General features: G+C 39.1%; 1 protein-coding gene across 3 annotated transcripts in view; it reads left to right on the top strand.

The window, feature by feature from the left end:
* The window catches only part of ANKRD31 (ankyrin repeat domain 31), a 174,833-nt gene extending 171,788 nt beyond the window's left edge, over window positions 1-3,045 (top strand). For 2 of the 3 annotated variants that reach the window (XM_054488523.1, XM_054488524.1), the window contains exon 26: window positions 2,670-3,038. In XM_054488523.1, the coding sequence (XP_054344498.1) occupies window positions 2,670-2,815 (146 nt within the window). In that variant the 3' untranslated portion in view covers window positions 2,816-3,038. Of the gene's footprint in view, window positions 1-2,669 lie in introns of all 3 variants that reach the window. The other variant, XM_054488525.2, reaches the window with a different exon arrangement.
* The last annotated feature ends 12,990 nt before the right edge of the window (window positions 3,046-16,035 follow it).

Raw genomic sequence — 16,035 nt, 5'->3', positions numbered from 1 at the left:
TATGTTTTTAAATATTAAATATTATTAAATATTAAATATAATTAAAATATTAACTATTATTAAAATATTAAATATTATTAAAATATTTAATGTTTTGAAAAGTTATAAAAATGAGTTACCTCAAAACTTCATTTTAGTCTTCATAGAATAAGAACTGTAAGCAGTGGTTCTCTAAAGCAGTGGCTGAATTAAATATTTAAGTGTATAGATACTTCAGAGCTGTTACCAAAACATGAGCTTTTAACTGTGTTTTACTTGGAACACTAGATTTAAGGAAACATTTACGCTCCACTGAAGGTGCCCAGTGAACTAAGGAATACAGTTTTGGAACAGAATTTTGATACATACAGATATTAAATTCCTGACCTAATTAGCTCCATGCTCTGATTAATATTTGACCAAATCAATGCAGACAAATTTTGTTTTATAGGGACAAGGTCTCGCTATGTTGCCCAGGTTGGCCTTGAACTCCTGACCTCAGGTGACCCACCCATCTTGGCCTCCCAAAGTACTGGGATTACAGGCATGATCCACCACGCCCAGCCCCAGACACAATTTTTAATAGACACTTGCCTAGTCCTAGGAACTTTAATGGATGCTAAGTATATGAAAGATGCTTATGCTAAATACTAATCAGGAAGATGCCCATGAAAATAGTAGACAAATTTTTCTACCATCAGAATGGCAAAACTTAAAAAGACTGATAATATTCAGTATTGGCAAAGATGTGGAAGAAAAGAACAGGTATTGTCACACATAGTCTCATAATACTGTTGGTGGTAGTATAAAAGGATGCACTTGGGAGGGCACTCTGGCAGAACCTCTTAAAATGTAAAATGTTTACAGACCCCTCAACTCAGTAATTCTGCTTCTGAGTATCAATCCTATAGAAGTATTGGCACATGCCTGAATAGTGAAAAGTGAGGAATAAATTATGAATTATAACAAATTACGATAGATGCATTAAGTTTTTCAAATCATAACTAAAGTGGGGGACAGTATCTTATAGACGAAAAGACTAGTGTTAAATAATAGTGTTTGAATGATGAAACTAGGCTAACTTTGATGAAAAGAATTTAAATTAATATGTAAAGATTTATTTCTATGGGTTTTTCCTAAGAAAAAAAAGTTCCTTAACTTTTATGAGATACCTTGTTTCTGGAAGTCTATAAAACAAAGCTCCTAATAAGGGAATTACTATGTTTACATATGGACCATGTGTAAAAAAGTTTAAATTCTTTGGATTATAAGTGATGATTTAAAACCCACATCAGACTGGCTTCAACCCCTCAAAAAGGAATTTTATTGACTCATTTACATGAAAGACCAGGAGCAGATCTTCAGGTTTCATTCAGGGTTCAAAGAGCATGACAGAGCACCAGTTTCTCTTGCTTTCCATTTCTCAGCTCCATTTCCTCATTTTGGCTCCATCCTAATAGCCTTTCTTCTCATCATCCCAGGGCTACACGCTTCCAGGTTCAAGTCTAAAAAAGAAGACGCTGTATGTGACTCTTTGCCAAAATACCCAATAAAAATCTCATTGCACTTTGGGAGGCTGAGGTGGGTGGATCACCTGAGGTCAGGAGTTCGAGACCAGCCTGACCAACATGGCGAAACCCCATCTCTACTAAAGATACAAAAATTAGCTGGGTGTAGTGGTGGGCACCTGTAATCCCAACTACTTGGGAGGCTGAGGCAGGAGAATCACTTGAACCTCGGAGGCAGAGGTTGCACTGAGCCAAGGTCGTGCCATTGCACTCCAGCCTGTGTGACAGAGTGAGACTCCATCTCAAAAAAAAAAAAAAAAAAACTCATTGCATGTCACTTCCCTCTGAATGGATATGTTCTGACCCGTGAATCTATACCTGTTCACTCATTGGTGTAGATCTAAGCAAATCAGGAGGTTGAAAACAACTCTACCAGAAGCATGTGGGCCAAGTATGAAGAAAGAGTTGGCCATACAGAGGTGACACTCATATTGTTGCTATCTGTGGAATAAGATTCAACTTGCTGAATGATGTACAGCTCATATAGCCAATCTCAGAGAAAAAAAAAAATCTCTCAGGCTGTCAGGGAGCTTGAAGAAACCAGTTTTAGGACCATTGGCCCCTTAGACTGGTAGAGCCAAAAGGAACCCTCTTCATCATCACTCCTCTCACATCTCAGAGATGGAAGTCTGGAAAAGCCATATGACTTGCTTGAGATCACACACCAAGTTTGTGGCAGAGGCAGGACTAGAAATCTTGCAGCCTAATACTCTTTTTAGTACTAAATAATAATAGCGTCTAGTAGTTATTATTTGCTATTATGCCCGGCAGTATGCTAAGAATTTCACATGCAAAATCTCACTTAATACAACTGTTTTATTCTCCATTTATTGGAAATTGAGGCACAGAGGAGCTTGTACAACTACCTTCAGAAGCTTCCACCATCCTTTTTCTGCTGATGTTTTAGACTTCAAACAGGCGCCTCTTTCCCAAGATCAGCCAATGCTGGTTCATAGCTTTGTCTTGAGTACAGAAAATAGGTTGAGGGAAAAGGTCCTGATCAGAAAAGCTGTTACGTGTGCCCTCACATAGACTTGATTGGATTCTAGGATTTGTAATAGCAAAATTTACATCTTAAATTTCAGAGGGCAGTTTTTAATTTGTTGATACTTCTTTAAACAGGAACTTCCAGAGAGTCAATGCAAAGCATCCCACGTTATCTACAAATAAATGAAATACTATTAATCAGTGATCAAGAATTTCTCCCATGCCACATAATGGATCAGCATTGGAAGTTTTGTGTGGAATGTGAGGAACTAACACCCTAAAACCTTGGTTTCTTAATATTTTATTAGATATTTGTTCAAATTATCAACAAACATTTATATTTCATCTTGTATAATCTGGTGGGCCTATTTTAACATACACTTTATGTGTTTATGAGTTGCTATTTAGGATGTATGTTTACTGTTCTTAAGATGTATTTAACTGTTCAACAATTATATAAGATTAATGCTTTTTTGCCATTGAAATAAAGGCACGTTTGAACTAGACCATATTGATTGGCTCTCTGGCTTTCTTTTTACTAATGTAAACTTAAAACTAACTTTTCAATCAACACCTCTACCTTTGTATAAAAAACAATTGATCCCTAAGGAAATAAGGATACAAGTAAGTGTAATCCATGGATAATTGGTCCTAAAAAGGCCCAGGTTAAACAAATCCCTTAAGAACTTAAAGTCCTAATACCTTTCACATTTCCTTTGAAGTTTTTCTCAAAATCAAAATGTAAAATTATGAAGGAGGTTTAAGTTTCATAAAATTTAGTGTAGATAGGATTGTAGCTGTGGTAAGTCTTGGAACAAAGAATGAATCAAGTGTTGATTTGAAGTCTGATCATTTAAAATAGAACATACTTCACCTTTGACTTTTGCTACATCATCATGAAGACTTTTTTTTAAAAAAAGAGATATATTTAAGAGATTTTTCAGTTTTCTCAAGGGTCTGTCTTAATCCTTTGATAGCCAAGTTACTCTTTCCTTGTCCTTCATCACCCCAGGTTCCCAAATAAGCTTTTGGCTCCATGGCCTTATTTATCCCTTCTCTTTCTTTTGAGTATAGAAGTCAAAATTGCAATAAACATAACAGGCATACCTCAGAGATACTGCAGGTTTACTTCCAGACTACTGCAGTAAAGTGAATGTCAACTAAAGGGAGTCACGTGATTTTTTTTCCCAGTTTCTATAAAAGTTATGTTTACACTATACTGTAGTCTATTAAGTATCTAAAGGCATATCTTAAAACAATCAATGTATGTACCTTAATTTAAGAATATTACTAAAAAATATGAGCATCTGAGCCTTCAGCAGGTTGTAATCTTTTTGGTGGTAGAGGGTCTTGCCTTGTGATGTTGATGGCTGCTGCCCAATCATGGTGGTGGTTGCTGAAGGTTGAGGTAGCTGTGGCAATTTCTTAAAATAAGACAACAGTGAAATTTGCCACATCAATAGACTCTTTCTCTCATGAAAGATTTATCTGTAGCATGCATTGCTTTTCAATAGCATTTTACCCACAGTAAAACTTCTTTGAAAATCAGAGTCAATCCTCTTACACCCTGCTGCTGCTTTATCATCTAAGTTTATAGAATACTCTAAATCCTTTGTTGTCATTTTAGCAATGTTCACATCACCACACCAGGAGTAGATTTTGTCTCAAGAAACCACTTTCTTTGCTCATTTGTAAGAAGCAACTCCTTATCCATTCAAGTTTGATCATGAGATTTCAACAATTCAGTCACATCTTCAGGCTCCACTTCTAATTCTAGTTGTCTTGCTATTTCCACCACATTTGCAGTTGCTTCCTGTACTAAAGTCTTAAACCCCTCAAAGTCATCCATGAGGATTGGAATCAACTTCTTCCAAACTCCTGTTAAGGTTGATTATTTTGATCTCCCATGAATCACAGATGTTCTTAATGGCATCTAGAATGGTGAATTCTTTCCAGAAGGTTTTCAATTTACTTTGCCCAGACCAATCAAAGGAATCACTATCTATGGCAGCTGTAGCCTTACAAAATATATTTCTTAAATAATAAGACTTGAAAGTCAAAAGTACTCCAGTAATATTTTGAAAGAAATCTTTTATTCTGAGCTGTACATCTCAACAGTGGGCTTTAAATATTCAGTAAATCATGCTGTAAACAAACAAATGTGCTGTCATCTAAGCTTTATTGTTCCAATTCTAGGGCACAGGCAGAGTAGATTTTGCACAGGGCTCTAGGATTTTCAGAATGGTACATGAAAATTGGTTTCAACATAAAGTCACCAGTTGCATTAGTCCCTAACAAGAGTCAACCTGTCTTTTGAAGCTTTGAAACCAGGCATTGACTTCTCTTTAGCTCTAACAGTCCTACATGGCATCTTCTTCCAATAGAAGGCTGATTAATCTATAATGAAAATATGTTTAGCATAGCCACGTTCATCAATAATCTAGCCAGGTCTTCTCGATGATTTACTACAACATTTACATCAGCACGTGCTGCTTCACCTTGCATTTGGATTGTAGAGACAGCTTCTTTCTTTAAACTTCATGAACCAGCCTCTGCCAGCTTCAAACTATTCTTCTGCAGCTTCCTCACCTCTCTCAGCCTTCATGAATTGGAGTTAGGGCCTTGCTCTGGATTAGGTTTTGGCTTAAAGGAATGTTGTGGCCAGTTTGATCTTCTATCCAGACAACTCAAACTTTATCTCAGCAATAAGGCTGCTTTGCTTTCTTATCATTTGTGTGTTCACTGAAGTAACACTTTTAATTTCCTTCAAGAACGCTTCCTTTGCATTCACAACTTACCTAACAGTTTGATGCAAGAGACCTAGCTTTAGGCATATCCCGGCTTTCAATATGCCTTCTTCACTAAGCTTAATCATCTCTAGCTTTTGATTTAAAGTGAGAGGTGTGCAGCTCTTTCTTTCACTTGAATACTTAGGCCATTATAGGGTTACTAACTGGCCTAACTTCAATATTGTCGGAACAAAACAACTATAATAATAACATCAAAGATCATTGCTCACAGATTACCATAACAGATATAACAAAAAAGTTTGAAATATTTTGAGAATTACCCACATGTGACACAGACACGAAGTGAGCACGCGTGCTGTTGGAAAAATTGGTGCTGATAGACTTGCTCAATGCAGGGTTGCCACAAACCTTCAATTTGTAAAAAAATAATAATAATAATAATAATATCTGCAAAGTGCAATAAAATGAGGTGTGCCTGCTCTCATGCAAGTCCAGTGATTTTGGTGGGTGCTGATATGGTGTTGCTTTTTGAATATTTTCTTATTTTAAATGTATAGAACATTAAGATACATCTTTAGAATATATAAGAAACTGCTTAACAGTGGCCCCTGGAGAAATAAATTACGGGGCTGGAGAACCAAGGAAAAAGACCTACTTTTGACTACATGTACCTGGAAATATTTGTCTATTAATAAAAGTGTAAGGACATATTAAATCATTTTATTTTTCTTCCTTCAAGAGTCCAATGAAAATGTTCAGGATAGAATAACCCTACATATTGTTATATTTGAGAACCAACAGAAAATTGTATTGTTTCACTATAATTTCCTTGGAGTGCCTGTTTTTCTAATTCTTAAATAATCTGTATGAGACTTTATTCTGTATTTTGCTTTATTATTTAAGAAGATAACTAAAATATGAGCCATTTGAGAATATATGTACTAATTAAATTATATATATAAATAAAATGTAAATTGTTGGAATGTTTAATGCAAGTACTGGTTTATTAAAGAAAAATTATATACCTTTGCATGCATAATATATACACATATACTGGTATATATGTAGATAAAGTATATTATTATATATGCATACTATATATAAATATATAATATATACTTTTTAATAAATAGCTCCAAAAATGTGTGTTTCTATGTGTGTGGGGTGGAGGTGGGGGTATGTTCAGTAAAAGTTCTAGAATGCTACAGATACAAATGTTTATAGTGCCTATCCCCAAGGAAGCTAGACTGAGGAGGATGAAAGGGTACTTTTATAGTTTACTTTCAACTTTAAAAAGAAATTAGGCACACGTCTTTTGTAATTAAAAAAATTTTAAGATAATAATTTTTAAAACAGGCATTTTGTCTAGTGATTACAACCTATGAAAGTCATATATGCTAAGTTTTTAATACAAAAGATCTTGCAATTCTAAGTTTTCATTTTGGTGATTAAATTCTTAATTTCCCAAGCCCATTCACTCTATTTATATACCAACTGGTGACTGAAATAACATCCATTGCCCTTCAGGCATGCTGAGCATTGCCCAAACTAAACAACAAAAGGGTCTACTCCAATCAGAGTTGGGGAGAACTACCTTACCCTAGATTATCTCTGTGAGAATACTGGGCAATTTAGGATGTTAGCTACATGTTTTACCTACTCTGGGTTCTAAATGAAAGCTTTAGGCTTCTGACCCTAAACCATAGATGAAAAATAACTAATCAATCTCCTACGTGGTACTTTTATCCTTTTTATAAAACTGATTTTTGAACATCTCTGGAATACTCCATACCCAAAAAGGAAACCTATTCATTTTCAAACAGGTAGTCCTCAGTGTTAGAAAGCTGGAACCCCTATGTTCCAGGCCTCACAACCCTAAATGATAATACTTCTTTTTTTTACAAGCTGAATTATTATGGCACAGCTTCCACTGGCTTGGCTATTGGAAAATTCTAAACATACATTGCTATGGCTTGGTGGTTCCCTCTGAAACTCATGTTGAAACTGAATCCCCAATGTAGCAGTGGTGGGAGATGGAGCCTTTAAGAAGTGACTGGGTCGCCGAGGCGGGCCGATCACGAGGTCAGGAGATTGAGACTATCCTGGCTAACACGGTGAAACCTCGTCTCTACTAAAAATACCAAAAATTAGCCAGGCTTGGTGGTGGGTGCCTGTAGTCCCAGCTACTAAGGAGGCTGAAGCAAGAGAATGGTGTGAACCCGGGAGGCGGGGCTTACAGTGAGCCGAGATCGTGCCACTGCACTCCAGCCTGGACGGAAAAAAAAAAAAAGTGACTGGGTCGTGAGGGCCAGGCCTCATAAATAATAAATTAATTGATTTTTTCATGAGTTAATGGATTAATGGGTTATAATGGGAGTGGGTTAGTTATCACAAAAGTGGGTCTGTATAAAAAGCCAGGTTGGCTCTCTCTGGTCAACTCCCCCGCCTTGTGATGATGCCCTGCACTGCCTCAGGGCTCCAGAGAGTCCCCACCAGCAAGAAGGCTCTCATCAGATGTGGCCCTGAGACCACGGATTTCCCAGCCTCCAGAACAATAAAAACCAAATTTATTTTCTTTATAAATAGCCCAGTCAGGTGTTCAGTTATAGCAACAGAAAACAGACTAAAACATACATCTTGTCTTTTCCTTCTCAGGTTCTCTTTCATTCAGTCCCTTCAACTTCCTCTCCTGAGTTCAGTTCTTATCAGTGCCTGTCTGGACTATATGCAGCAGCAATCCTAACCCATTTTTCATACTCCCACTCTTTCCCTTATTATACACCTGTGACACACTGCTGCCAAATTATTCTTCTTAAAGATCTATGTTGCTTCCCTGCTGCTGCAAAAGTAAAATCTAGGCCCAGTATTCAAGATTACCTGACTATCTGACCCTAACATAACCTTTCAACTTTACCTCCCAATGCTCTCTAATCTTTGACCTTAAACTCCCTTTTCATCTCTGTTATGGGCTGAATTGTGTACCCCAAAAATTCATATTTTGAAGTCCTAACCCCTAGTACCTCAGACTGTGACTGTATTTTAAAGATAAGATAAATTACAATAAGGTCATCAGGGTGGGCTCTAATCCAATCTGACTGATATCCGTATAAGAAGAAAAAATTGGGACACACAAAGGAACACCAGGATACATGCACACAGATAAAAGATCATGTAAGGACACAACAAAAAGGCAGCCATCTACAAACCAGGGAGAGGGGCCTCAGAATGAAATCAACCATGTGGACATTTTGACCTTGGATTTCACACCTCCAGAACTATGAGAAATAAACTTGTTTTAAGCTACCCATTTTGTGGTATTTTGTTATGGCAACCCTAGCAAACTAATCCCTAACTCTCCCCTACATTTGTTTACACTATTTCCCCTACTTAGAATGTTCCCTCCTCTCTCTGCCCATCTGTGTTTTTCTTATTCTTTGAGGCCTCTCCTCAGATATGACCACCTGTGTTGCTTTCTCAGACCATCCCAATCCAAGCACTTAACATTTACTGCATGGCTATATTAGACTGTTCTCACATTGCAATAAATAAATAACCGAGACTTGGTAATTTATAAAGAAAAGAGGTTTAGTTGGCTCACGTTTCCGCAGGCTGTACAAGAAGCATGATTCTGGCCATCTGCTTGGCTTCTGGGGAGGCCTCAGGAAACTTATAATCATGGCAGAAGGCAAAGGGTAAGCAGCCATGTCTTACGTGGTGGGAGCAGGAGGAAGTAGGGGGAAGTGCCACACACTTTTAAACAACCAGATCTCATGAGAACTCTATCACGAGAACAGCATTAGGGGGATGGTACTAAACCATTAGAAACCACCGCTATGATCCAACCATCTACCACCAGGCCCCACCTCCAACACTGGGGATTACAATTGAACATGAGATCTGGGTGGGGACACACATCCAAACCATATCACTGACATTACTAGTTTTCTGTCTATGGTTTATCTACCTCATGTATCTGAAAAACTTATTGAGATCAGGTTCAGGGTTTCACACTTTGTATTCCCTATAAAATATCTTGAACATAGTAGATGATCGAGAAATATCAACCAGTTAGTATTTTCAGATACAATAACAGAAAACCCTACTCAAAATGGCTTAAGCAATAAGGAAAATTTATCATTTCATTTAACAGATCCAGAGGCAGGAACTTCAGGGTTGATTAAGTCTTCAACACAACGTCATTATTGTTCTCACTGTTCTTCTTAGTCCCTTCACAGTGCCAAGATGGCTGTGCTGTTACAGGTCGTTATACATGTAGAAACAGCATCATTAGGATAAGGAATTAGACATTTTTTCCAAGACATTTGTTTTGGAAAGGAACCTTCCCTGAACACACCCTTACCCCAGGAAACTTGTGTCTCATTGGCCAGAATTGTACCACCTACCATTCCGTTCTAGCCAGGGAAGTGGTGTTACCTTAATTGGCTGAGAGAAGTACATGCACATGTGCAGGTGAGCAGTCCGCTGCACAAATTCCAGACTCTGCCAGTTAAAAAAACAAATGAGCAAGCAGAAACAAAATGGGGGAGGAAGGATGGAGGAGATTGGGGTAAGAGCTAATATTTATTGAGCACTTATATATACCAGTCATTGTTATAAGCACCTTTGATGTATTAACTCATTTAATCCTCACCACAACTTAAAAGGTAGGAGATGATTATTATCCCCATTTTGCACATGAGGTAGCAGGTGCAGGATGAAGTAATGTGACCACATAGCAGCTACCAAATGGTGGAGCCGGGATTCAAACCTGGTAATCTGGCATCAGAGCTCATGCTGTTAGGCACTATGTATGTCTCTTGCTCAACCAAAAGTATTTACCTCAAAATATATGTTAAATTATTAAAACAGTGTCAGCATCATTCTGAGTAATGGTAGCCCTATTGATTCCTTCCACTTATACATGCTGGGGAAGTCAACTTTTGCTGCCTTTGAATGAATGAAAGGCAGACAGGGCAGACAGAAATACTCATTGAGGGCCAAGCCTGGTGGCTCATGTCTGTAATTTCAACCCTTTGGGAGGCTAAAGCAGAAGGATCACCTGAGCCCAGGAATTTGGGGTTACAGTGAACTATGACTGCACCACTGCCCTCCAGCATGGGTGACAGAGTGAGACCCTGTCTCTAAAAAGATAAACATAAACTCACTAAGAGAAAATGGAATGCAGAAGTCTCACTGATAAGTTCTGATATAAACACATTAGTACCTGCTCTTGAGTCTCCCTCTTTTTCAATCTAGCACATTCCAGGAAAAAAAAAAAAAAAAAAGCTTTATTCAAAGCTTATTCCGTTTGAGATATTTCTCAAATTCAATGTGCAATGGGAACTAGCTGGTTGCTTTTAAGTGAATCCATGTGCCTAATGGGCCTGGATTTTAAGTCCCTTTGGATTTTCTGTGCTATTGAAGGCCAAGAGTACATCAGCTCTGCATGTGTTTCTTTGGAGTCCCTCTCCAATCTTTTTCTCATCTCATTTTGTTGAAGCCTATTTTAAAGAAACCAGGGACACATCTTTCTTAACATGTAAAAGCCAAGAAATGTGATTCATTTCTCCTTAAACTTCATTTTAATGTTCTTATGTCCCTAATTTTTTTTTAGCCATATAAATAAGAGGAAGAGAACTTGAGGCCATGTCAAATCAACTTGCCTCAGACTTTAGCCCCTAGTTCAGGATTTGTGGTTAACTTCTCAATTCCTAGACATATTTTTAAGTTCCTATTTTTTTCATTTGGGCTATGATGCTTTTTAAGCTTTAAAGTAGGAATAGTAGATGCAAACATTTGAAGCTGTAATGTCAATACTGGTGTTCTAAAAGTTAAAAGCAGTTAACATTCATGTTTTTCGCTGTTCTCAAGACATCTTAAAGTTCCATGACGTATGGCAGTTTGGCTGAGATATGAGGTTCTATGTTATCCTTCAAAGCTGGAGGCAAGGAAGTGGTAAGGCGAGTTGCCTAGCTGGTGGGTGAGCCTCACCAGTCACCTCACATCTTTATCTCAGCATAGCTTTTTTGTTCTCTGTTCCTTATTGCCTACACAGTAACTGTCATGAAATGATTAAATAGAGCAAAGTCAAAACTATTTTTCTTTGTGTAAAAATGGCCTCAAAAGAAATGCTGATGATAGAAATGAAAAGGTTTAAGAAAATGTGTCTTAGCCCCCACCCAAAATCCAGGATAAATTAAAAAATAGTAAAATTTAGAAGAGCCCAGCTCTGTGACACAAATGACTTTATATGTAGTAATGCAAGCCCAGAGAGGCCCTGGCCCTCTGGAATTGTGGACCGTCTTTTCCTTTAGAAGCCCTGTGGGATGACTTGAGCCTCACAGTCCACTAACACCCCACTTTTAGTACCTCTACCCCATTGCTCTACATTTTCCCCAAGAAGTTACATTCTCCCACTATGGCTGCTTTTCTATGAAACTCTCCATCAGCCTGCCGGTCAGGATGGTCCCTGGGCATTGCTGTCAGTCTCTAGTGCTGTCACCACCTCCTCCATCCTTCTGCCTTATGCTAACCTCACCCCACCTGGTTCCTTTTTCCCCACAGCACCATCCATGCCAGCTGATGTGGAACAAGCTTTGCTTAAGGCTTGCCAGCAAAGAGGAAAGAATTATAGCACAACACAGCACAGCAAACAGCTTAAAATGACTGGACGTGACCTCTACCACAGAGAATTTCTCCTTGTTGACATTCTCTTCAGACATGTTTTTGGCAGAGGTTATAAGTTCTAGGCTGACATCCCAGCTCTACCAATCCCTAGTCATAGAACCTTGTAATCCTCCCCAGTCTCATCCTATGTCTGTAAATGGGGCTGCCAATGTGCCTCCCTCCTACAGTTTTTGTGGGGGATTAAACGAGGTACTCTGTGCAAAGCAGGCATCACAGTGGCTGATACATAGTGACTGCTCAATAAATGATAGCTGTTGATATTATGAAGATTATATGGGCCAGGCTCTCCTCTTTCTTTCTAAACCTCTAATTAGCAACACTGCTGCTTCTCTCTCTCTCTTCTCTCTGCCACACACACACACACACACACATACAAAAAAAAAAAAAAAAAAAAACTCCCTTATATCCAATACAGCAGAATCTTTGAGAATGAGTCTGAGCATTAGTAGTCCCAGGGACTAGGGTTTGAATGTGTTCCCCAAAGTTCATGTATTGGAAACTTAATCCTCAATGCAACAGTGTTGACAGGCGGAACCCTTAAGAGGTGATTACATCATGAGGGCTCTGCCTTGGGCTTTAATACCCTGCCCAAGTCTGCCCCCACCTAAGAGATTCTAATTTCATTGGTCTGGAGTGGGTATCAGTATTTTTAAAATCTCCTCCAGATAATTGCAATCAGCAGCCACTGACCTCTGCAACCTGCTGTTATCAATTCACTTTTCTTTCCCACCAACCCTCTATTACTGTAGTAATGCATGTTTCCCAGACAGTCCTATTAAAAGAATCACCTGGGATATGTCTTAAAACTATAGATTCCTGAGCCCCACTCTAGGCTTACTGAATCAGAACCTGCAGCAAATTTTTTTCCAAATGCCTAGATGAGTCTTATCAGGCAAATGTGAGGAGCATTAATCCAAGCTATCTTAGTCCATTCTCAGTTGGTTAATATGTATTTTATTCATTTATTTAACAACCATTTAATGGGCACCTAATATGTTCCCAACATTTCTTCAGGTGCTAGGAATACAGCAGAGAATAAGACAAAGCTCATGCCCTCAGAGATAGTATGTCTAGGAGCAGAGTAAACAAGCAACAATTTAATTTCAGATAGTAATAAGTGTCATAAAGATCACAGAGCAGGAAAAAGGCCAACAGGTGATGTGGAGGTGGGACAGGCTGTTGTTCTAAAAAGCGTAGCCAAGGAGGGCCTGTTTTCAAGAAGTTGCATCTGAACAGAGAACTGAGTAATAACTGCTTACAAATTCCATTGCAACCACACTTATATAATTTTTATTCTATATGTCTCATGTGTCCTGAATTAGATAGGATTTTCTTTTGGTCAGGAACTGTCTTTTATATTTTTGTACTCTCCCATAGCAACCAGTGTAGCACTATGCACAACCAAGACTCAGTGAATCACACTAGAATCAAAAGCATTTCAAGATTAAATATACTTTTAAAGACAGCCAGCAGAAGATTCAGCAAGTTACCTGCTTGCTAAGCAAAGGAAAATCCAGGGAAACACATTAAATCATCAGATACTCAGCCCAACATTAGACTTCCTGCTTGCTTTCCGTTGCTAGTCATAGTTGCAGATTCTCATCAGAAAATTTTCAAAACATGCCAAGATCTGGTCGTCTGTGTATAACTTTACACATTGGTGAGATCAGATACTGAGTTTTAATTGTCAATTTCTGCTGGCATACCATCCTGTAATGTAGTTTCTTGTTTTTTACTCAGCTTCCCCTCAACTTCTCAGTGTTCTGAGTGCCCTCAAAGTTTCATTCAACCCCTATTTCTTTAAGATAATCAATGAAGTTCTGCAGAAGCCCACTAGATCCTATTAAGTCTCTGAAGGCCTAAAGGAGACTTCAACACACTTGCACATCCTCAGAAGGTTTAGTGAAACCAGTTCAGATGTCTGGGGAAGGTTTTTCACAATTCCAGTTTGAGATTCACGTAGCTTTTAGAAAAACTTCCCATTTCTTGCAGGATTCTCTTTTTCTTTAAATGCTTTCTTTGGACCAAAAACAATGCAATCAATACTGGAAGGCTGGCCCACGAGCCAACATCATGGGGACATTCCTAACTGAGGAATATCCAGGCAAATATGCTTCATATCAACTCTACAAATGATTTGCTCTTTGACATTTGCAAGTTACTTAACTGTTTGAGCCTTGGGATCCTTGGTTATAAAATATGATGTCCCTTTCTCTGATGACACCCAGGATTGTCATAAAGATCAAATAAAATTACTGAAAGAAGAGAGCACTTTTTTTTTTTTAAGAAGGAGTCTCACTGTGTCACCCAGGCTGGAGTGCAGTGGAGTGATTTCAGCTCACTGCAACATCCGTCTCCCAGGTTCAAGCGATTCTCCTGCCTCAGCCTCCCAAGTAGCTGGGATTACAGGTGCCCGCCCCCACGCCGGCTAATTATTGTATTTTTACTAGAGACTGGATTTTGCCATGTTGGCCAGCCTGGTCTCAAACTCCTGACCTCAAGGGATCCTCCCACCTCGGCCTCCCAAAGTGCTGAGATTACAGGCATGAGCCACTGTGCCCAGTGAAGAGAGCACTTTAAAGCATGCTAATTGTTATGGCATTACACCATGCTATTAGTACAGTAAGAGTAATTCACCATGTTCTTATACTCAGTATGGTAGGTATTTGCATCCCTTCAGTCTTTCATTTCTGCATGAAACTCAAGAAATAAAATTCTGCCAGGCACACTCTTCCCCTTGGAGCTGTGTTTCTGATAAGCTCTCCTTATTTCTCTTTGCTTTTTCAATTTTTTCCTCACAGATGTGTTTGAATCACCCTCACCTTTGAGTGAAGTCTTGCAGCTGTATCCTCAGTGACTGTGCCCCTTTGGCTGAATTCCTTGTGTACAGCTGCCATTTGGTCCCTAGATTGTCATTTGGCTCCAGTTAGTTGGCTCTTAGTGACTCCTGTCTTTATGTTCTCAGTGCAAGGACTACCTCTGTAACTAGTTTCTTGGAGGGCAGGGGCTGTGACTTACACCTCTTTGCATCCTTAGCTCAGGCAATATGTTTTTATTAACAATGACTTTTGGAGATTGCACCGGGTTAAACAGCATTCTCTGAAAATTCATGTCCACCTGGAACCTGTGAAAGTGACCTTATTTGGAAATAGGGTTTTTGTCAAGTAATCAAGTTAAAATGAGGTCATACTAGATTAGGGTGGGCCCTAAGTCCAATGACCAGTATCCTTAAAGAAGAGGGAAATGTGTTTGCAGAGGAGACACAGGAAAAGGCCAGAGACTGGAGTGATGCAGCTGCAAGCCAAGGAATGCCAGGAACTACCAGCAACCACCAGAAGCTAGGAAGGGGCACAGCGGGATCCCAGCCTTGCTAACACACTGATTTCAGGCTTCCAGCCTCCAGAACTATCAGGAAATACATTTCTGTTGTTTTAAGTTGTGCAGTCAGTGGTATTTGTTAGGCAGTCCTAGGAGAATAATACAGGAATGATGAGCGCAATGAGCATGCTTACAGTGTGGCAGACCATTCTGGGGCCACTGCCATCTTTGGGCAACCCACTTTCAGAAGACCTGCAGGGCTGGTTACAACAAAGTTTTAAGGGATGAAAGACAGTAACCTGGCCAGGCGCAGTGGCTCACACCTGTAATCCCAGCATTTTGGGAAGCGAGGCAGGCAGATCACGAGGTCAGGAGTTCGAGACCAGCCTGGCCAATATGGTGAAACCCGTCTCCACCAAAAATACAAAAATGAGCTGGGCGTGTTGGTGTGCGCCTGTAGTCCCAGCTACTCGGGAGGTTCAGGCAGGAGAATCGCTTGAACCCAGGAGCGGAGGTTGCAGTGAGCCGAGATTGCACCACTTTACTCCAGCCTGGGCGACAGAGCAAGACTCCGTCTCACAAAAAAAAAAAAAAAAAAAAAAAAAAGAGCGTAACTTAAGGCAGTGAGTAGAAAGGAGAGGGAAACAGCTGGGTATGGTCTGAGAATAAAACAATCCAAAACAAAAACTGCAAACTTTATGATGAATAGGTTTTTAAGAAATAGTTTGCTTTAGGACAAAATAGTT

This window comes from Pongo pygmaeus, chromosome 4, assembly GCF_028885625.2.
Source record: "Pongo pygmaeus isolate AG05252 chromosome 4, NHGRI_mPonPyg2-v2.0_pri, whole genome shotgun sequence".
NCBI lineage: Eukaryota > Metazoa > Chordata > Mammalia > Primates > Hominidae > Pongo > Pongo pygmaeus.
The sequence above is the reverse complement of the archived record's forward strand: the minus strand, read 5'-3'. Positions and strand labels throughout refer to the sequence as shown.